The sequence below is a fragment of the Bicyclus anynana genome, chromosome 10 (genome assembly GCF_947172395.1).
Source record: "Bicyclus anynana chromosome 10, ilBicAnyn1.1, whole genome shotgun sequence".
Taxonomy (NCBI): Eukaryota; Metazoa; Arthropoda; class Insecta; order Lepidoptera; family Nymphalidae; genus Bicyclus; species Bicyclus anynana.
In genome coordinates this window covers 961,478-983,467 of record NC_069092.1, presented here as the reverse complement: position 1 = coordinate 983,467, position 21,990 = coordinate 961,478, and the positions used below count along the sequence as shown (strand labels likewise).

At 36.2% G+C, this 21,990-nt stretch overlaps 1 protein-coding gene across 2 annotated transcripts; it reads right to left on the bottom strand.

The window, feature by feature from the left end:
• Window positions 1-595: 595 nt before the first annotated feature.
• LOC112047927 (zinc finger protein 569) lies at window positions 596-21,861 on the bottom strand. 2 transcript variants are annotated; one of them, XM_052883818.1, is made up of 8 exons: window positions 21,699-21,861; window positions 20,450-20,693; window positions 19,830-20,276; window positions 13,182-13,277; window positions 12,338-12,808; window positions 11,660-11,890; window positions 10,263-11,230; window positions 596-9,745 (listed from the first exon to the last, which is right to left on the bottom strand). In XM_052883818.1, the coding sequence occupies exons 3-8, from the start codon at window positions 20,141-20,143 to the stop codon at window positions 9,420-9,422; spliced, it is 2,406 nt and encodes an 801-aa protein (XP_052739778.1). In that variant the 5' UTR covers window positions 20,144-20,276; window positions 20,450-20,693; window positions 21,699-21,861; the 3' UTR covers window positions 596-9,419. The 2 variants fall into 2 exon arrangements, with proteins under 2 accessions (XP_052739778.1, XP_023941003.1); XM_024085235.2 differs by lacking the exon at window positions 20,450-20,693.
• Between the last annotated feature and the right edge of the window lie 129 nt (window positions 21,862-21,990).

Here is a 21,990-nt window from a genome sequence, read left to right as displayed (position 1 = left end):
CGCGTGAAACCCAACTACTACTCCCACTCTACAGCTACCGTACTTACCATACGAGGGATGAGTAGGGACTCAACCCTCCCCTGATAAACCCCTACTCTACCCTTACCCTACCACGCGACAAAGCTTAAAAAATGGATGGATGTAACTTCTCCCGTTTTCCCAACATTTCCCTGCACTGCTCTGATCCTATTAATCTTAGCGTGATGAAAAGTATACTACAACCTGCCCAAGAGTATGAAGAACAATTTTACCAAGTTTCGTTAAAATCCAATTTGTCAAATTTCGATTAGTTTTTGTTTCTATAACGAACATACAGACAGACAAAAATTTTACTGATTGCATTTTTGGCATCAGTATCGATCACTAATCACCCCCTGATAGTTATTTTGGAAATATATTTCATGTACAGCAGAATTGACCTCTAGAGTTATTATAAGATATAATTATATAGATATATATTTTTATTGTAGCAAATATATAATCACTATAACAGATTATTGACAATAGATGGCGTTTGTTACGATATACGAGATATTTTATATCTATGGATACTACAAAGTACACCGGAACATCTAGTTGTAAATAAAACATACTGTCCACTAGTCAGATTGTTTATTATGTCAAATATGGTTCCATACAATTCTGATTGGAGTATTCCGTCTACTTAACTGAAACAATGATTATTATATTCTTTATAGTTATCCTTCAAAATAGCACAATAACCACATAAAACTTATTTACCCTATATATCTGTTTTATATAACATTACAAAAATATTAATAACAAAAACTATATGTAATTACATTTACACAATGTATAAATGTATTAAAATGGAGGCATGCATTTGCAGAGGTAGATCGGTACATTATAACAATACTGTAAAGCCGGTATCATAGCTCGAAAAAAACATAATATTTAAAAATAATAAGAAAAACGTATTTACTACAATATGCGGTAATTCTCATCTGTTCTAGGGAACATGATCTCACTAGAGAAATAGAACTTCTTTTTAATTTATTTCATAGAAGCAATAATATTTTTATTCAAATTATTCTGTAGAATAAGCAAAACACAACTAACACAAAATGGGCATTTGACTACCGTCAACTGCTTAATATTGTTAAGATTTTTAACTTTTTTTACATTTTTTTGTTGTGAAAAAGTAAGCTTCCTTTTAATTTCTACACAACAATTAATGGAAACTACTTCAATAGATCAAAATTAAAAGCGAACTAAAAAAACACCACGATCTTTCAAAACTTCTTACTATCACCAAAAAAAAAATTAAAATAAAAAAAGAAAAGTAAAAAACAAAAAATATCCCTTCTAAAAATGTAGAACAAAAACGAAAGCTAAGATACGGGTATCTCAGACCACGCTTTACAGTATCTCAACTTACAAGTAACACGAGCTATATATTACAGAAAATAAAAACATTTTACAATATGGAGTGCGCGAATAACAGCGTCATACAGAATTCTTATTTACAATTACAAGCTTGACGCACGAAAATACATAACTTCGTAGCCATAGAGACATTTTATGCTACCACAGATAAAAAATTAAGTCCTTGCCGCCAATTTGGATTTTAGAACGTCGCCATTGATGTCAAATTCAAATTCGTTAATTTCAAGAATATCTATATATACCTACTCAGTGGACACCGATAGATTTTAGGAATTTTTATTTGCAAGATAGATTTTAGGGAAGATTTGAAGATTTCCTTCCTTTCTTCGAGTCTACCCTAGTCTTTAAACTATTAGTCGATTCTTTATTGTACTTTGTAAATCGTTCGAAGCAAAATCCTTAAGATATCGTGCGTTTTGAGCCATTAGCTACGGATTCTAGAACATTATTAATTTAGCGGCAAGGACTTTACGAATAAGTTCACCAGAATACATCCGCAAAATCATATAATGATACAAAAAAAAAAGAAAAAGAAAAGTGTTATTATGACCTATTAATATTATTATGCAACAATTTAGAAGCGCTAAAAGAAATTTTTAATACGACATCTTGCTTACTACATGACACATGTAAAGACCGGGTTTATTACACTATTTGGGAATTACCAATTTTTTTTTGTATTTTTTTTTAATTTTTATTATTTACGACAAAGATTTGTTCACATAAACCCGGCCTGTATTCTTATATTTTAAGACAGATTTAGATGGAAACTATTTTGTACACATATCGGGTATTGAGGTAGTATTGTTAAACCATCAGCTTCGGTTGCTGTCGTCGCTTACTTATCGAGATATCATATAACACTTCCGTAAAATAGAACCACAATACCCTGTGTTCGACTCTAACCTAAACGCCGTTGATCTCCTTCAATAATCTACATTTACAGACAAAATCAAAAAATATTAAATATTGTCAAATCCATAATTTAAATTAATCAAGAAAATATGCATGTAATGCTCAAAACTCCTTCCTTTATAGATGCCATTAGCACTTTTCGGATGATCCTTGGGACTTCATATGGGTAATGTCAAATTGACAAACTTTACCCTAAAAACAAGCATCCATAAAAATAAGCATCAATTCCGAATGTTAATACATTTATTAGTGTTTTAAAGATTTCGTTTTAGAGCAGATTTTTTTAAATCAGCAAACAACAAAAGTAAAATAACCTCGAAACTCCACCACTCGTCACTCCGCAGTGACATAGCTCATTGTCTGTCAATCTAGATTATTCTCAATACGAGATCAACGCTATACCTATAACTAGGGACAATTAGATCGCAAAGGTTACAATTACGAAATTTTTCTCGTATCAAAAATAAAATAGAGCACAATTTTAGATTTTTTTGTATAATATAAATATAAATAGTAAATAGATTTAACAGTATAACCTGAAAATGCGATCCACGCACATTTTAAAATACATACATTAAATGCACAATAAATTACATCACTAAAATTCTTATGATTACACAAAGTATCAAGGGGACTTTTGTTTTGTTGGTACTCAGAGATTTTCAATTATTAAGGATTTTTATTTAATTTCTACGGATCTCCGACATCTGTCATTTTATGACATTTTGAGCATCTGATTTAAATCCTACCTAGGTATTTGGTTCGTTTCATTTTAAAAGACGATTTAAAAAATCGATCCACTTCCCGACTCCTAATAAATATACGTATAAAATAACCAATGTAGTTGTCAATTTGTACTTCATAAAATAGGCCAAATAGTGCCATATTTATAGTTTATAGACTACACAAATACCTATCGCACCGATTCAATTAATTCAGACACATGTTTCTTCTGCCATGTCCGTAGAAAACTTAGGATTCATACGATCAACCCCATTACATCATTAAAAGATTAAAATCTCGACAGTATTGACACCTTTGCGACGAAATATACAAATACAGAAACTGTTATTTTATTATGATTATAGAAGTTTTGAATAAGTACTATTACGTTGAGGTTTATATAATTCTATGTAACACCACCAAATATTATGCTATACACTGTCGTAACGGAACAAAATGCACTGCGACACATCTAAGAGAAACGTAAACCAAAGATTTGAACTTAGGTAACTTACATTGGAAAACATCTTGAAACTGTGACCTACCTTGGAAGCCTTCAAGTAATCAAACACCACATGATAACGAGATTTTCGAATTTATTTGTCTGTGTGTGTATTATGCCAGACAGCGAAAAAGAGACGAATTCGACAGTAAAAATATCGAAATAAAGGTGTATATAGAGGCAAGTTAAGTGTGATCGTCAAATGCCCATACAGAGTTAGTTTTCTAACTCCAATTAATACGACCATCCTGACGTCTTGATTAGACAATCCGTGTGAGTTTGACAGATAAATGGAATACAATTGTCATGTTTGATGTATAACTTGAAGCTCAGTTTGAGGATGAATTTTCTCCCAATGGAGACCTATTGGGACCAATTAGACCACTCAGATTATTGACAAATGACGTGATAAATTTTCCACGAAATTCCTCAAAATTCGAATAGGTCCACGAATGATCCAATAAAGAATATAAAATTTATCAATATTAATGAGAAAAGAAATAAAAGAATCACTAAAGTCGCAGTGTATTTTGCAGCAAAGCTTGCGTTGGTTTGACAGTTACACTGCGCTGTAGTCAAGAACACTGAACCTATGTGCACTAACTCGTCGTCTCGACACTTCGCAAATTTATTTACAGGAAAATACTTATACCACGAAAACATTCACTCTAAACACGGAGAGACAGTATAACTAAAAGCCCTGCACAGACCTTTGATCGGCTAAAACCATGTACAAAACAATCGAAAACATATTCAAAAGTATATAAGCTTGGTGATAAACACACATCGGCCTCACCTCATGGTTATATAAACATGAGGTTACCTTAAATTGAAAATTAAAGTCTGCTTTGAAAAAAAACATTTTTTTTGGTGAGACATAGTTTTAAAAAATGTTTGCCGAAAGCATAGTTTTCCATATTTACATCTTTAAATAAGGCTTTAAGATTATCAGCCGACCAAAAGTTCATGTATCTAGGAGCTTTGCATCTTAATGAGTGACTACAGCGCAGATACACCAAGAGTGAATTAATCGAAAGGGGGAGAACCGTCTCAGAGTCATTTTTTTTATAATATTTTTTCAAAGTTTTTTTTTTTAACTCTGGATTCTAAAATGCTTCCTGATATTAGTCCGAAATAGAACTTGAAACATACACAAAACGTCTCCCCCACTATTATACTATATAATTTTGTATTATTTACCAATGCATGTCGTCAATCGACTTCATCATGCTATGTCCCTCAGACCAAGATATATAAACAAGACAGAGATTTTGTTTAGACTTGTAGAGGAATAACGACCAAAACATAAACTATTTTTAATGACCTCACAAATGAAGAAAAAGACATTGAATTACTCGATGTTGAAAAACCAATGTAATTTCAAGTCAGTCAGTCTGAACTATTGTGTCTGTTGGATAGATGTTGCATCTTTGACTTTACTTAAATTTACTTCCTACCTAACTCTGACATCCACAAAAGGTACATTTTTATTTTTGAAAAATAAAATTTAAAAAAAAAGCATGACACGATGTCTTTGTATGCTTGGTTATATTCCTCAACAAATTCTGTCTACGTATATCCCTTAGCCAGAGGTATTTCCTTTGCGGTACCAAAACCTGATTGTTATATCCCAGTCTGCCACTCGGCGACTGTCTCTTGTCTATTTATGTCGAAGCCAAAATTTTTTATCGAAAGCTAATCCGCTATTTCATAGTTTTTTAGATCACATCTGACGTTTTTTTCCCCGGATTTACCTCCATTACTTCATTAAGTTCATCGAACTTATAAATACGTTACAGTCTTTGGATACGTTTTATCACTAAGACCCCTTCGCCGCGAATTTTGTAAATATTTTTTTTTTACTCTCTCGAAAATATATTTCGCCGAGTTTTAATATTCTTATCAATATTTTTTTTCTTTCTCTGTTAAATCTACCGCGTTTAGTTTTTTTCCGTTTTGTCTGGCAACACATCTGCTATCAGATGTCCTGTCGTTTTTATTTCACGTGAAATCTGACACGACTTATTTGATCGCATATGGATTTGGTGTGGATTTGGTCGCATCTTATCTCTGATTAAAACGACAAATATTTCTAAGTGAAGCCAGACCGAAAATACGAGATACAAAACGAAAAACTAGTCAGTGCGCTAAATAAAATAGCAGCCTTTTTCTCACAAAATCGTTGACGTCAAGAATATTGCAATTTTAAACTCGTATTATCGGCCTTGCTTTGGATATGTGATTTTATCTTTCTTATATCGAGCGAAATCTTGTCATTTCTTGTTCAAGACATGAGTTTAAAAAGGATCATCAAAGATGTGCGAGGTGCGAGAACACTCAAAAAGTTCAACTGCTTAGCTTATCAAAGATAAAGGTAGAAACGTCTAAATTCATTCACAGTTCCTCTCTCGCACAATCTTACCAGAACCGTCTATTATTTACACCATACAAATATTGACCAATGTTTGGATACATCCATATGCGTTTCGGTTGTGTTGTGGCGTCCTTGTCTTGTCTGAGAACAAATCTCATCTCTCAACAATATGGCAACAACGATATGCTCCAGTGGCACTTTTTTTTATCTACCCACATCAAATACAATCCTGCAAAACAGGGTTTTAACGTGAAACTTGGCTACGCTTGATACAAGATACAACTTTCATGTATTTTGTATACAAAGTTTTCCTTGTAATCGTAGACGTAGACGTAGAATCCTCGAGGACGCAAAACAAGGACGCGCACCGAACGATTATTTTTTATCGTAAATAATGTATTTTGTACTTGCTCTTCACACTGCCTACACTTAAGATCTAAATATACATAAAAATATCACAGCACTATCGATTCACTTACACTAAAATCGCGTCGCTTTGCGTCACAATTTTTATAAAAAAAAAAATAATAGACAAAAAGAGGAATCGAAATACGAAATGCGAAAACGCCACCGCTAGAAAAACAAATTCAAATGCGCAAAAATAACCACTAACACCTTTAGCGCTCTTTGCTATTATTTCGAGAATTCACAAAAACTTCAACTAATTTTTTTTCTTAATAATAAAAAATTAAACCCAAAAATTCAATCGTGGCAATCATTACGAGCGGTGTGCAAACAAATCAAGCATAAAAATATGAAAGTTCCAAAAGTGCCGCAAACCGTGATAAAATATTTACAAAACTGTATCTGTAAACTTTAGTGTTGTGTTATTACATATATATAAATATTTTACATTATTTTGTTTAACTGAATATAAGTATTTTTTTTGTTTTGATATACAAGGAACATATTATAAGTATTGCCGAACAAATATATCGGTGCTATCTAGATACTTTGACAAAAATATCATCTTCTGGCAATATCCAAAAATTATATATATATAAAAAAAATAATACTCTTATGCAAAATTTTATGACCGAAAAGTTTTAGTTTAGTTCGCAATTCGTTTGAAAATTTCATCATAATTTCCAGAAATAAAGATTCTTCTCTTGCAGTTATAATAATAGATTTTTATGGATATATTTTTTAAATATATGAAACGAATTCTATTATTTACCAATAAACATAGTTATAAATTTCGGCAATACTTATCATATTGTGGAAAATTAACATTTAAATCGTTACATACTCGTTACGCACGTCGTACATAAATATCCTAGAAACGGAACGCTATATATTGTTTCTTTCTGTGTTAAGTATATGGTATGACTTTTCGCTCGTTCATTCTCTTAACTTTATATTATGTGACACATGTCATATAAGCCATTATGTTGCTACTTGCCTATCATAAAACAGAAAAAAACATGCAGCAATGCCTTCCAAAACATTTTGTTTTTTTAGGGGAAAATGTAATCATATCATTGAAAATATTATTAAAATTCAAAACTTAATCCTGTAATTGGAAACGGAATCATGCTATTGAAAACGGAATCATGTTATTGAAAATGGAATCTTGTTATTGAAAACGGAATCATGTTATTGGAAACGGAATCATGTTAATGGAAACGGATTTTGTTATTCACGCTTCTGAATAGTATGTAACGATTTAAATTTTTTTTCAGCTCCCAAATATCGTTTTTTATTGTTTTTTTTAATCCTTCGGTGCATTTTTGCAATTTTGCGGGTGACAGTAGATCCGCCTTTGAAATAATTCTCGATCCTGCACACACACACGAGAATCGCACACACGTTCAGAAACTCGACGCCGATTACAAACGAATTTAGCTTCGTAAGGCCCACATACACAGTAGAATTTATAACGTCTAATGTAGCTACATTATATAAAAATATATAAAATTAGTAATGGATTTCTGTGTGAAATAAATTTCGTCAGTCCACTATAATTCAATGGTCGGAACACTGATATAAAAGTGATAATAATCTAATAAACATACAAAGGATCCAAGGAAGTGAAAAAAATAATGAATAACAGTTATTTTAATTTTGATTTTCGTTCGAGTAGAGGGAGTGATGTAATACCCTACACACAAGTTATTAATTTTTTCCGAGTTAATCAATGGAATTTTACTAAATTGACACAAAAATAACAGTTAAAGGAGGTCGGTCACATTTAACTTAGAAATGGCCATTGTTGAGAACTATATGAAAAAATATTTCATTGTTGGATGATTCAATTACAACTTTTTTTAAACAGAACAAATAAAATATACAGATATTTTAGGTTGGGGAACTTTTCTTGGGCTTCTAGCCCTTTCATACCGTAATTTTAGTGAAGAAAAAAGTATGAAGTAAAATATTATTAAAAAAATACTATCTTTGAATAATAGCTGGATCTATGTTGTGTATCAATAAAAACTATATTGTAAAAAGTGGGGGTATATCTAAGAGTTCCTGAGTCTATAGCCAGTAAATTTTAAGCCTTAATAGTTTAATTATAAATTAAGCTATTAAGGCCTAAAATTTAGTTACTTGTGTTTAATTCCTTTCAAAACTATAACCAATATTGTCAACCAAAAAAAAACTAAGTGCTTATATTATAAAGCCGGGCCTTACGAGACTAAATATAGAAACTTAACTAAATGAGGTAGCATCACTATGAATTATGATAACATTAATCGTCTAATGTTTGGTGGGATATATGTTAAAAATGTATACTATATCAACATTAAAATAGATACTATTGTATAACTGAGGTACATCATTGTTTCCTTTCGAGGTAGCTGTGGTGGGCGGAACGACGCCGCGCGACGCGACACGACGCTGCGACAAAAGTGTCGCATAACAACGTGAGTCTGCGCTACGTTGATAGTGTGTTATACTGATGTTGGATTGTTATACACAAATATAACAACCCATAACAACGTGCGTCTGCGCTTTGTTGATTGTGTTTTATTCTGATGTTAGGTTGTTATGCACAAATATAACAACCCATAACAACGTGAGTGCGCTACGTTGATTGTGTGTTATATTGATGTTAGGTTGCTATACACAAATATAACAGCCCAACAATTTACGCACTCAGAATTTTATAGTTAACCACATAAAAAATACTATACAAGTAATGGAATTAACGAAACAAATATTTCTATTTAAGTTACTCGCTTTGTAAAGTTACTTCAAAATATACTTATAACTGCTTAATAATGCATAATTATATGCTTTATTTAATAAACAAGTTAATGTTTAATTGTTTAGTGAAATATATAACCAATCGTGATGCAAATTATGAATAAAAAACAATTATACCATGTTACTGTAAATATAACATGTTTCTCAAGTAACAAAAGTATGTATAACATATTACTATTTGCTATATAACATTCAGCCCAGACTCACGTAACCGGTCGTCGGTGTCGTTCCGGCCTTAACGCGTAAATACAAAAATACGATTATCAACTAGATGTAAAAAAAAATTCTTCAAAATATATCGGTGTTCATCATAGAAAACCGATTGGTATCAACCATGTCCCCGTAGTAGGGGTGATCGGGGCATACCTTGGTAAAAACTGGGGGCTCCCATTTCTGGGTCTCTTGATACATAGCAGCTTCCATGTTCTGGGGGAGTAGAATGTTAGAGGTCATGTGACCCTCAGTCTTGATTGTGAGAAGAGGGTCGATGTGGGGCAGCATATGGTCGTCCAAGTCGAGGATGCCACAGCTGTCTCCGATGGTGAACTCTGGGCCGTACTCTGCGGAGTAGACTGCTTCAGAGGGACCCATGTTGGGTGAAACCTCTACACAAACTGGAAAGAAAATATCCAGTTTTTATATAAAAAAAGGACCTTAAAATCCTGCTATTGAATGTATTCATGATGTAGACTACAATACTTCGAAGTGAATTTATAAAAACATTTTTTCTGTCCAATGAAACAAACTTCTACACAAATAAAATTAAATAACTATTAATATGTTGCAAGCTATACCAGATGCCCAGTTCACCTAAACAACTAAAGATTGAATATAATTTCCCAACTACATACACATTGGCCTAATCTAGATTGCATTATTTCTGGCCCAACATATCCCATTTGGTGATATTTTAACACACATGTCCTCTTTCACACACTCCAGTCATCTCTTCTTTGGCCTTCCTCTCCTCTTATGTCTTTCCACTTGCACATTCAACATTTTTCTAATAATATGACTTTCCACCCTACACAATACTAGTCCATACCAAAGTAACCTTCTACTAGTCGATTTTTTTAAAAATTAAATAATGTCTAATAAAAATTAAATACATATAATAATTATAGTACTCACCATTATCAAGTATATTGGAGTCGACAAACTCAAAGTTACCATTAATTTGCTTCACTGGATTATTCGCCATGATGAGCAACTCCTTTTCAATGTCTATATTGTGTATTGGCTCTGCTTCCATTGTACTATTCTGCACTTGGAACTCGTATCTAACATTCATATCTGACTCTATTTGGGGCATAATATGACTCATTTCTATCATGTTATCATCATATATTGTGTTTGAATTGGTATCACCAATAGTAATATTGCTATTACTCTCAGTGAATTCAATTTCATTATTGATTTCATTTAAATTCTCATTATACACAGGTGAACGTAAATTCAAATTATCAACAACAGTACTGTTATCATTTTCCATTAAACTCTCATTATATTTAGGTTGATGTAATTCTTTTAATTTACAAATGTTGCCTTTCTTATTTTTGTTAGTGTATTCAATATTAACATTTTTCAAATTATCAATTTTATCAGAAGTGGGATTCTGGTGTACTTTGTTATTGAGCTTATGCATTCGGTTCTTGTGTTTGACACAATTAGGATAGCTGGCGAATGTCTTGTTGCATATCGTACATTTGTATGGCTTGGACCCGGTGTGGGTGTTCAGATGCTGCTGCAGACGGTGCAGATTAGTGAAACCTTTGCCACAGTATGTGCAAGTATACGCTTCTTTGGTGTTGTGAGTTAGCAAATGATCGGTGAAGCGGCGCTTGTGATTGAAGACCTTTCCGCACAATTTGCATATGTGCACGGTGTTTTCAAAATGCTGCATTATATGTTTGACGAGGACGTGTTTCTCCCTGTAGTCCCTGTTGCATACGGGGCAGCTGTATATCGTCCTCCTGTGCACGTCCAAGTGACGCTCGCACGCGGCGAGCGAAGTGAACATCAAACCGCACTGCCTGCACCAGTTCTGGTAAGAAGTGTGCACATACTGGTGGAGTACCAACTCTTTTGGCGTTGAGAATCTGTAACACCATTAATGTTCTTATAAAAAGATATATTCTTGTCATTCTGATTAATTTTGTCAATATCAATCAGAACAGAACTTTAACTAGTTGTCATGAAATTGTTAAAAAAAAGTGTAGCACACTTGTCTTGTGTCAGACAGTTACACATGACTGAAGTAAAACTTCTTTCAAACATAAACTCTTAATAAAACTGTAATAGATCAAATTCTGTACATTGAAGATAAGATATAATTAATCATCATATCAGCCGATGGACGTCCACTGCAGCACATAAGCCTTTTGCAGGGACTTCCAAACATGGCAAGTCCAGTCAGTGTCAGTCCACCTGGTGGGGGGTCGACCATCAGTTTCTAGTATCCTATTACTATTCTAGGTGGAAGAATTTATTTTTAACTTTTATCTGAATTATTGGGCCGTCTGACATACGTTTTGGAGCAATCAGGTACTAGACAGCGCAGGCAGTGTATGCCGTGCGCGTCCAGCAAGTGTCCGCGCAACCGCTGCTCCGTGACGTAACGGTGGCCGCACTCGGGACACGCGAACGGCTTGCCCTTGGCGTCTTCGTCCTTCTCACAGACGTGCATGCTCATCTGACACGCCGCCATGTGCGTGACCAGCATTGACAGGCGGTTGAATGTTTTGTAACATAGGGTGCAGCTGTGAAGTTCAAAATTGGTTCTGTAAAGTCGGATTACGGACGATAATTTTAGGTGATAACGTAGTAAAAAAATTATCCGTCATCGCCTCAGACCAATAGGGATGAAAGTAAAGCAATTTTGTAAAAGTAACAGAGTATCTGTGATCATTACTTTTGGAGCTACAAGGATTTAAAGAGTCAGATTCAGATCAGTCAAATCCCTCAAAAACGCCCCATACAAAATGGTACGATTTAATGTCGACGTAGGTAATAATGATCGTTAGATTTGTATGGGCGGTCAAACAAAATTACTAATATCTTTTTTGTTTGTGCTTTTATGTTTATAGTTCACATATAGAAAAATGTCACATTTAATGTAAGGATAAATTTTATAATATTATTTATTTTGCAAATATCCAGTCAATCTTTGCTCTTTATGTATAAATTAATGTAAAAAAAAATCTTACCAAAATTTGTCCTTTGTGGAATGGTTATAGGTATGCTCCCAAAACACAGAATATTTCTCAAATGATTTCTTGCAAACAACACAGCAGTACACCAGCTCCTTGTCGCTGTGGTTGGATGAGAAATGTGCATCGAACACCACTTTGTTCTCAAACGAAACTGTGCAATAGCAACAAGCTATGCCGCCCAATTTTTCCAAATGAGTTTCGTGATTATCAGATTTTTTTATGAGTTGTACGCTGCTCTCCACTTCTGCATCATCAAAATGTTTGGCGAGGTGCGCGCCGGCATCGTCTTTGCTGGATATATTCTCATTGCATATGGGGCAACTGTATATGTAGACTGTGTGCAGATCTATGTGATCCTTGCAACTAGCTATTGTGGGTAATTCAATTTCACACGCTTGGCAATAGTTGTTAGATTGATCTGCGTGAATGATATTGTGCAGTTGTAGGTCTGTTTTGGTTGTGTATCTAGAAATATGGAATAAAAACATATTATAAAGAATTAAAAGTTAAAGAGGAATGGCCACTAGCCCATACAACGCGGGCCCAGGGAACCCAGGTATACCCCCTTAGCTAATTAAAGGTTAGGCGCGGAACGTTCCGCAGGTGTTTTGCTACACTTACGGCCATATTTATAATCATAGATTTAGATTTAAACCTCAATTTTCTCTAAGTAAAGTGGACCACTTCTACTTCAGGTTCACTTTACTTTGAAGAAAATTGAGATTTAAATTTTATTTCCATGTTTATTAATATGGCCTTTAGAGTGTGTAATATGTGTGTTAAAGAGTAGGGTATGAATTGACATATAATAGAAGCAAATAGGAGTATGTATACTCACAGCTTGTTGCAAGTGGAACATTTGAAGTTATGCATATTATTGATGTGGTCTCTCAGAGCAGCAAACTTTGAAAAATTTTTAGAACAATGTTCACATCTGAAGCAAAATAGTACACAATTAAAAACCAATCTTAGAAAGATGTACAAAAAAATACTAATTGGACTTAACAAATATGCAGTGGAATACGTTTCAAAACGTTAACCTTAGAATTAATGCACTATTTGCCCTTGCAATTTTTGGAAGTTCCCCTCGATTTCTCTAGGATTCCATCATTAGATCCTCACATGATGACTTGGGACCACAAGGAGAGTATACTCTTTCAAACAAAATGAGGATTTTCCATATCGGTTCAAGCATCTATGAGTAATCAATGTACACACATTTTTTTTTTTTTTTTTTATAATTCATTACTATTGTGCAATCAGCTGCAACAGCTTTAAGCAAATTGCTTGTGGGTACTACATGGCATGTGTAGCTGACCTTCCATTGAAGGCCATGCTAATTTATTTTATTTGTTAATTTTTTGTATTTCATTTGTACATTTGTACATTCTTATTATTTTGATTTTTTTTTTTTTTTACAGGAGATCCCATATGTAGGCGCGCTTTAGCCTTCTAACATCTATTGGATGACCGAGGGCAGTAGCAAGTTTATTTTCATGGGTGTTTATGCGATTTTTATAGCACATTGATCTGAGTTCAACCTCTTCTTTTACTGTTTTTATGTCAAGATACTCATGTAGTTCCGATATCTTAGTGAACCATGGAGCATTTGTGATGGTTTTTAAAACTTTATTCTGAAATCTTTGTAATATTTCCAAGTTTGAGTTTTTGGCTGTGCCCCACAGTTCAATGCCGTAGGTCCACACTGGTTTTATTACTGTTTTATAAATGAGCAATTTATTACTGAGTGAGACATGCGAATGCCTTCCCATAAGCCAGTTAAGTTTTCTGAAGGTTTGATTTAGTTCATCGCGTTTTTTTACTATATGCGTTCTCCATGTTTGTTTTTTGTCTAGGTGTATCCCAAGATATTTTGCGGTGTCACTGTGGGGGATAATATCAAGTCCCAGTTTAACAGGAGTACATTCGTCCATTCGCAAGGTAAATGTCACATGTGTTGACTTCGTGGAACTAGCTTTGATACGCCATTTAATCATCCATGAATTTATCTTGTTCAGGTGTACTTGTAGAATATTTGAAGCCATATTTGCGTCTTTGTTATTACACAATACAGCTGTATCATCAGCAAATGTAGCGGTGAGTACGCTGTTTGAGATAGGAATATCTGCAGTGTATAATAAATAGAGTGTGGGACCCAAAACGGAACCCTGGGGAACACCTGCTTGAATGTCATGGAAGTTCGAAAACGCGTCATTGATTTTCACTCGAAATATTCTTTGATTGACATATGACTTCAGTAACATGAAGAAGTTGTGTGGGAGGCAATGTTTGGCTTTAAATAGCAATCCATTGTGCCAGACCTTATCAAAAGCCTGTTGAACATCCAAAAAAAACAGCAGAGCAATATTGTTTACTTTCTAGGGCTTCTCTAATTTGTTTGACTATTCTGTGTACCTGTTCCACAGTGGAGTGTCGGCTTCGGAATCCAAATTGATGCTGGGGAATAATTTCCCTTTCATGAAGAATGGTTTTGAGTCTGGACAGAGTTATTTTTTCAAATACCTTGGACAATGTTGGTAGTAGGCTTATTGGTCTATAAGATGTGACTAGATGCGGTGGCTTCCCAGGTTTCGGTATCATAATAATTTCCGAAATTTTCCAAATAGACGGGTAGTGGGATGTTCTCAAGATGCCATTAAAAAGCTGAGTCACAAAGACAATCGCTTTTCTTGGAAGTTGTAGTAAGACCTCTGCCGTTATTAAACAGAATCCTGGAGCTTTGTGAAGTTCAAGTTCTTTTATTACTCTCCAGACCTCTCTGGGGGTGCAGCTTTTTATTGGTAAGCTTAGTTGAAGGTCGCTATCCAGAAAGTCTGCGACTTCTCTATCAGTGTCTGGGTCGCCGTTATTTGAAGTAAAAACTTCACTTAGAAACTTGGCAAAGGCTTCCGCACGTTCATTATCTTTCCTGGCCCATGTACCATTATCTAGTTTTAGTGGGTGTTTTATGATTACAGGCGAAGCTTTGTTAGTCTTTACGGCTCTATACAATGAATATTCATTGTTTTTCGAAGCAGACAGATTAATCAGTTTATGTTTCAATGTGTCATTTTCTACGTCTTTTAAATAGGATGTAAGTTCCGCTGCTGCCAGGTTTAGCGCCTTTTTGTCCAACGGATGACGACTAGTATGCCAAACTCTTCTGAGCCTCCTTTTCTCTAGTACCTTATTTTTGATATCCATGGGTAAGTTGTTACTACCTGGCGTGTATCTTATATCCGGTGTAGAAATCCATGCTGCAGTTTGTATCATGTTTGTTATGGTTTCTGCTGCTTCATCAATGTCGTCATTCGTTTTGAGTGGAACTTTTAGCGATAGATTAGTATCAATATATTTTCTGAATGCTGACCAATCAGTTTGTTTGTTGTATAGACATTCTTTGGCGGGTCTTGAAATTATTGATGTACTAACCGTACTTAGTACTGGTGTATGGTCTGAGCAACTATCATAGCAACTATCTATACTTATATACAAGTTTGATAGCCCTTTATATATATAGAAGTCTAAGAGGTCCGGTAATTTGTTGGGATCTGTAGGCCAGTAAGTTGGTTCACCTGTACTTAAAATACTGACGTTATTTTTGATTATACTTGAATTAAGTTCTCTGCCTCGAGGTAGAGTTAGTCGTGATCCCCATTGCACATTTTTGGCATTCCAGTCACCACCACAGATGTATCTATTTCCAAGCGTTTTAAAATATTCTGTGAAGTGAGTTTCCTTTGGGTTTGGTTTTGGGGGGCAGTAAACAGCTGAGAGAGTAAGTGACCCATGATTATCGTACAATTCAAGGATATCATGTTTCAAAGCTTTCCTTACAATTACTGCTGTTCCAGCATGGGCAGTTCCATCAGGATGGGGTGTTGTGTATGTTATATAGTCTTTTATAGCAAAATTGTGGTTGGTAGTAAGATGAGATTCTGACACCAGTAGTACGTCTATTTTGTGGATTTTCAATAGTAGTTCGACGTCACTTTTATGTCCAATCAGACCATTAACATTCCATGTTGCCAATCTTAGAGTAGCCATTAGATTATCTTTTGTATTACTGTGGTCAATAAGTTCATCATTATTGACATTTGGTCTATTAATTTATCTAGCTTTTCAGCTTGTTTTGTGAGTAGTATTTCTAGCTTAGATTCTGTTGTAGTTTCATCTTTGTTCTGAATTTTAGCGACTTCTGCATATGTCCTAGTATTAAACTGGCTTGAGGAGTGTTGTCTAGTATAGGCGTGTTCCTTCTCCTTTGATGCGAAGGGTCTATCTAATTTTTGTATATTTTCTTGTTTTCCAGTGCTTTGTTGTTGGTCTTTATCCTCTGTTTGTTTTCTTGGTTTTATATAGTCTCTTCGTGAAGTATTTCTTTTTCTTTTGTTGATTTCTACATAAACTTCACAGCCTTTGTAGTTTGCTGGGTGATTACCTAAACAGAGGCAACACTTTGCTGGGGTATTCCGGTCTTTTTTTGGGCAGTCTACTGTGTTATGGCTCTCTGCACATTTCACGCATCTATATGGCCTAAGGCAGTTATTCTTAGTGTGGCCATATTGCTGACACCTTTTGCATTGGGGCACATTTGCCTTTCTTATTGGATCTTCAATAATGACCTTTGTATTGAATATATGGGTAATTTTCTTAACCTCTGTATTGTTTGGATGTGGGTCTAGGTTTACAAAGAATGTCGATAGTGGTATTTTATTAGGTCCATATCGAGCATTTATTATTTCACCACTAACTGTGTTTCCGGACTGCTCTATAGCTTCTTGTATTGCCTCTTTAGGTGTACTTGGATGGAGCTTCTTAATTACAATTCTGTAAGGTCTTGTATCCTTTCTAGAAAAGGTGTGTCCAATCAGATTGTTTTCTCTTACTATTTTCATAAGGCAGTGATAAGACTCTATAGTCGGACAACTAAGTCTTAATTGGTTTCGGGTAACAATTTTGATGGTGAACTCTTCTTTATCTAATTTTGATCTGATTAGTTCGTTCAGTTTTGCAACATCTTCAATGCCATATAGCATGATGGGTGGAGGTTTGAATACATGCTGTTTATTGTTTGTAGGTAGGGTTTCAGAATCATCTACATCAATATCCAATGATCCGAATTGGTTTGACACTGGCATGTTCCCTTTTGGTGATGGTGTGTTCGACATATTCTTTCGTTTTGGGTTTCTGATTGTAGGTACCCTCTGCCACTCAGGGTGTTGAACAGATGTATGTGTTTGGGATTCCTTGTTGCTGTGTTCAGTGAGATCTACAGGTGGTTCTGTATTACTAAAGCATGGTGCACTACCTGTAGACATGCTCCTTGTTCTCACAAATAGGCTGGGATGAAAAGCCTGCTGAATTAGTTTCTTTCCAGTAACATTAACATGCACTGAAGCCTGGTTACTCACTCCAGTGGTGTCTTCGGTAACAGATTTCACACTCTCTAGCCCGGATACCAGAGAGCGCCGGGGGTTAGCCGGATGGCATGACAAATCACTTTCCTTATTGCAAGACATTTCATAATAAAAGGGGGGTTGGGAAGAACACCAGTAGCACTTTCCCAAGGCACTACTGCCACATTTTTTGAGGGTATTTAGGTCCTCAGGGCTTGTGGTAGCCACGGACAGGTTATTTAACCGCCGCCTGTGACTCGGCGTTGTCGCTCGTTTAGCACCACCCAGGGGACACGTGTAGGGTGGGCCTTTCAGTAGGTAAAGGTGGTAGGTCCTACGGACGTGAGCGACGTTGTGGAAAAGGTAAAAAAAGTAACCATAGTTGATACCCGAGCTTATGAATTCCTGATCTTACTGGAACCACTCGCTCTTGGCCAGCACCACGCCGTTTAAGTTTAGGTAGCCGATCTTCAGGGTTGTGGGACCACTAGAGCTGGCCGTAATCAATTGATTGGACAGCCCGTTGCTCCGCATACTGTCTCGCCGGGCAGTCCCTAGAAGCAGTTGGGTGGAGGCCAGCGCTGTCACGGCCAAACCTGTGGCAGGTAGCGCAATTAGCCACCTTGGATTTGCAGGATTCCTTACGGTGCCCGGTTTGTCCGCATTTTCCGCAGGTGTCTTCCTTCGCTCTGCAGTACTTCTCAGGGTGCCCGTACATTTGGCACTTGGAGCAGCACGTAACTTGCAAATAGTCCATTACGTCGACCGCTTGCCAACCAATAAACAGGCGCTCCTTTTTAAGTAGCGCCTCCCTGAGCGCGGGCGTACATTCCAAAATTATGTTGGTTGTGCTGTCACGACCGCGCCTCTTGTAGACTTTTGCTTGGGCCCTCAGTCTCTCTGGCGTCCATTGCGAACCCCGCAGGTTTTGGTCGTGCAGAGACTCCAGAAACGCTTCGGCCGACGGGTCCCCATCAACGCCTCGAATACAGACCCGAGGTTGGTTTCGCTTCGGCTCCGTGACACGCAACGTGGGGGGGGCTGCGCTGCGTAGGCGGACTGCAGACTCCTGAGTTGTTGTCTGGACAATAACTCCCGCGTTCCCGACCTTTCGGACCTTAGTAATTTGCACGTCCAGAGCGCGTGGGTCCACCACTCTCTTCAGTTCCGCTTTCGTGTCCTCCGCTGTCTTGAATGTGTCTACGCTTTCAGCAGCTGGGTAGAACGCAAGCACGGGGCCTTGCTCCTGCGGGATGGAAACCGTTGCAAATTTTCCTTTAAATTTGAGCGCCGTCGCATACGAGGGCGCTGCTGCAGCCGGGGCAGTATGTGGAGGCGACTCACTAACCTGGGCCTCTAGGTTGGCTATTTTCTGCTGCGCGCGAAAGAGCTCAGCCTCCGTGTCAGCCAGCCGAAGAGTGAGGGCCGCAACCACCGCAAGCGTATCCTGGACACTATCCCTAATGGAGTTGGTGCTCTCCTTGTTCAGTCTCGATGCCGAGCTGCTAATAACAGTGTTGATGCTCGCCAGTTCCCCGTTGACTCGGTCCAGAAGCTCGATCTTTGAGCACGTCATGAGCGCCTTCTTGCGAATACCTTCCTCGTCTTCAGAGTCCGTGGTAGGCTGCGAGGGGATCATTGCGCTGATCTGTCGGCGCGGCACCTGCAGAGCAGGCTGGCACATGCGCACCTTATCCGCAGGCTGGCGGTCTTCAGGTGACGTCAAAGGCCGCTTCGCAGCAGCAGCAGGAGGCTGGGAGCGGTCCGAGGCGGTTGGAGTGAAGCGTAGCGGTATCGTCACCGATACTTCATCAGGCCGGACCGCCGCAAAACCCGACGGCGGCGTACGGGACAGAGCGGCTCGCGGGGTAAAGGGGGAGGCCGAAGGCCCTGCGTGGTCTTCGTCCTCTGTCTCAATGTACACACATAAAAAAATTAAAAAAAACTTGTGACAAATCGAACCTACTCCTTTTTTGAAGAAAATTAAAAGTATTGTTCTTTGCAGACTAATAGAAAAGTTCTACGGACAGCAAAGCCACAACTACAAGTAATAGATATATAAATGATAATTTTATTGTTATACTAACCTGTGTCTTCCCCTACTGAGGTGCATGTAATAGCAATGCCCACGGAGACTGCGGTAATTTTTGTGTTGTTTGTGACACACCACACAGGAGTACAAGAGTTTCTCCCCTTGTCCATGATCTCTCTCATAATGATTTTCAAATTCCTTCCTATTGTATACTGATTCACATATGTGGCAGTATATGCCACCAATTAAATCAATTGTCGTTTGTTTTGGTAGATTATGTTTGACATATGATATGAGGTCTACTATATCGTCATCCAAATTTCGGAGATCTAGGTCGACATTCTCTTTTATGGGGGTCTGTGAGGCCATTGTTTACCACTCTCTACGTGTAATCCATTTATTGAGCATGTGTTAGTGTCAAATGGGTGTGTGTGTGGCTGCTATTGTGGGTGGTAATATCATATTGTTATTCACTCTACATATTTATTATGTTGTTTTTGGCCTGTAAAAAAATATTATTGATTTTTTATATTGTTTATCTGCAATCGTAGATTAGTTCTATGATAACTTCTATAATAAGAGAAGTTATCATTATTTAAATATGTACAGTGCAACACAGAAGAATTGTTCTTGTGATAACCCTGTGTTCTGTCATCCACTTGTGACTGCAATTACCTTGATATTTGATAATAATCGATATTTTGTTCTTTATTGTATTACTTTATATTTTAAATAAGATGATCTGTTGGAGATTATCTCCCTGCCACACAATGGACCCAGCACCCAACATTTTGTAATTTGCATATTTATACTAAATTAGAGATTTCTCTGAAGCACAGAATTACAGGTTTCTCTGAGTCTCTGAGCTAAAGAAAATAGACTGCGGACATAGCAAAACTATAATGTTGACTACGGAACCCTAAAAACAGACAAAAAACATATATCAGACAAATGTGTTCACAATTAAGTTTAAGGAAGTTGTGCAAACAATATTATCATATCATGAAAGGAGGTCAATAGATTATCAGTTAAAATTAACTTTGAAGCATTCTTGAAGTTGTTTGATATATTTTAGTTAATGCTTATATGGTTTCAATTTCATGTATGCCATTTATTTAATAACACAAGAAAAATGAGTATTAAACCAAATATTAGTAGCATATATTTAATGAAAATAAAAAAAGCATAAAAAAAGCATATATTGAAAGCGCAGTGCTGGTCAACCCCCCACTAGATGAACCGAAAACATCAAGTGGGTTGCAGGGAGTCACTGGATGCTGGCAGCTTGAAACCGTTTTATTTGGAAGTCCAGCAAGAGACCTATGTCCAGCAGTGGACGTCCATCGGCTGATAATGATGATGATGGATGATTATGATATAATTAATAATTCACAAGAAATTATTTTGTACTATGTAGTACAAAATAATAAAAATCAATGGACTATTGTCTTACCCTTAAAAGTAACAGATTTTCTGACTAATTTGGGGAAACAGTCTCATTTAGAAAAAAGCGAATAATTTTTATTTAAAAAAAATAGTAAAACCAGAGGATGATGTCTCTTATTACAAGACTACATTGCTCAATGCTCACACAAACAATTTGATAACTTAGGGAGTGCAGTGTTTAGGAATAATAATTATTCTGTTAAAAAATCATAAGACTCAGTCGACCTTGAGTCCTTGACAGTCGAATTATTGCAAAAAAATGCATTTTTAAACATCAACCTGAACATTTCATGACACAAGTATACACCGTGGTTAGGAATTTAGGAGTAGTTTTTTTACATAACTTTGTCAATGTTATTATTATTACACGAATTATCTAAAACATTATGTGCTACTTCAAATCCATTAGTAATTTTTCAAGTCCGACGAGGTCCCAAAGGCTACAGTGAATTGGATGCATCTTTAAAGCAGTACTTACAGAATCGGATTTTAACTTATAAATCTGCATCGGACATTAGTCCCCAACGTTACATTTTACATTACAACAGCCGAAATAAAATAATAAACGATAAAAAATGTAACGCCGGACAACAAACAACGCCGAGAAAACGTGTGAAATTTTGACATTTGTGAAACTGTAGAAGAAAAATCAATAAAATAAGAGTATCCACAGATCAAACTAAATCGGAGCTAGTACAGCTAGTGTTGTAAAATATCGTAAGTAGAAAATCTGCTCTATGGCCAGAAATATCACCATGTATTTTGGTATC

What these genes read in the sequence shown, in the direction of transcription:
- LOC112047927 (XM_052883818.1), bottom strand. Translation starts at nt 20,143, where the DNA reads ATGGCCTCACAGACCCCCATAAAAGAGAATGTCGACCTAGATCTCCGA. An exon ending in GTACCTGATTGCTCCAAAAC is followed by an intron (nt 11,231 to 11,659) that starts GTATGTCAGACG and finishes ATGGTGTTACAG; the next exon opens with ATTCTCAACGCCAAAAGAGT. An exon ending in CTCCAATATACTTGATAATG is followed by an intron (nt 9,746 to 10,262) that starts GTGAGTACTATA and finishes TTTTCTTTCCAG; the next exon opens with TTTGTGTAGAGGTTTCACCC.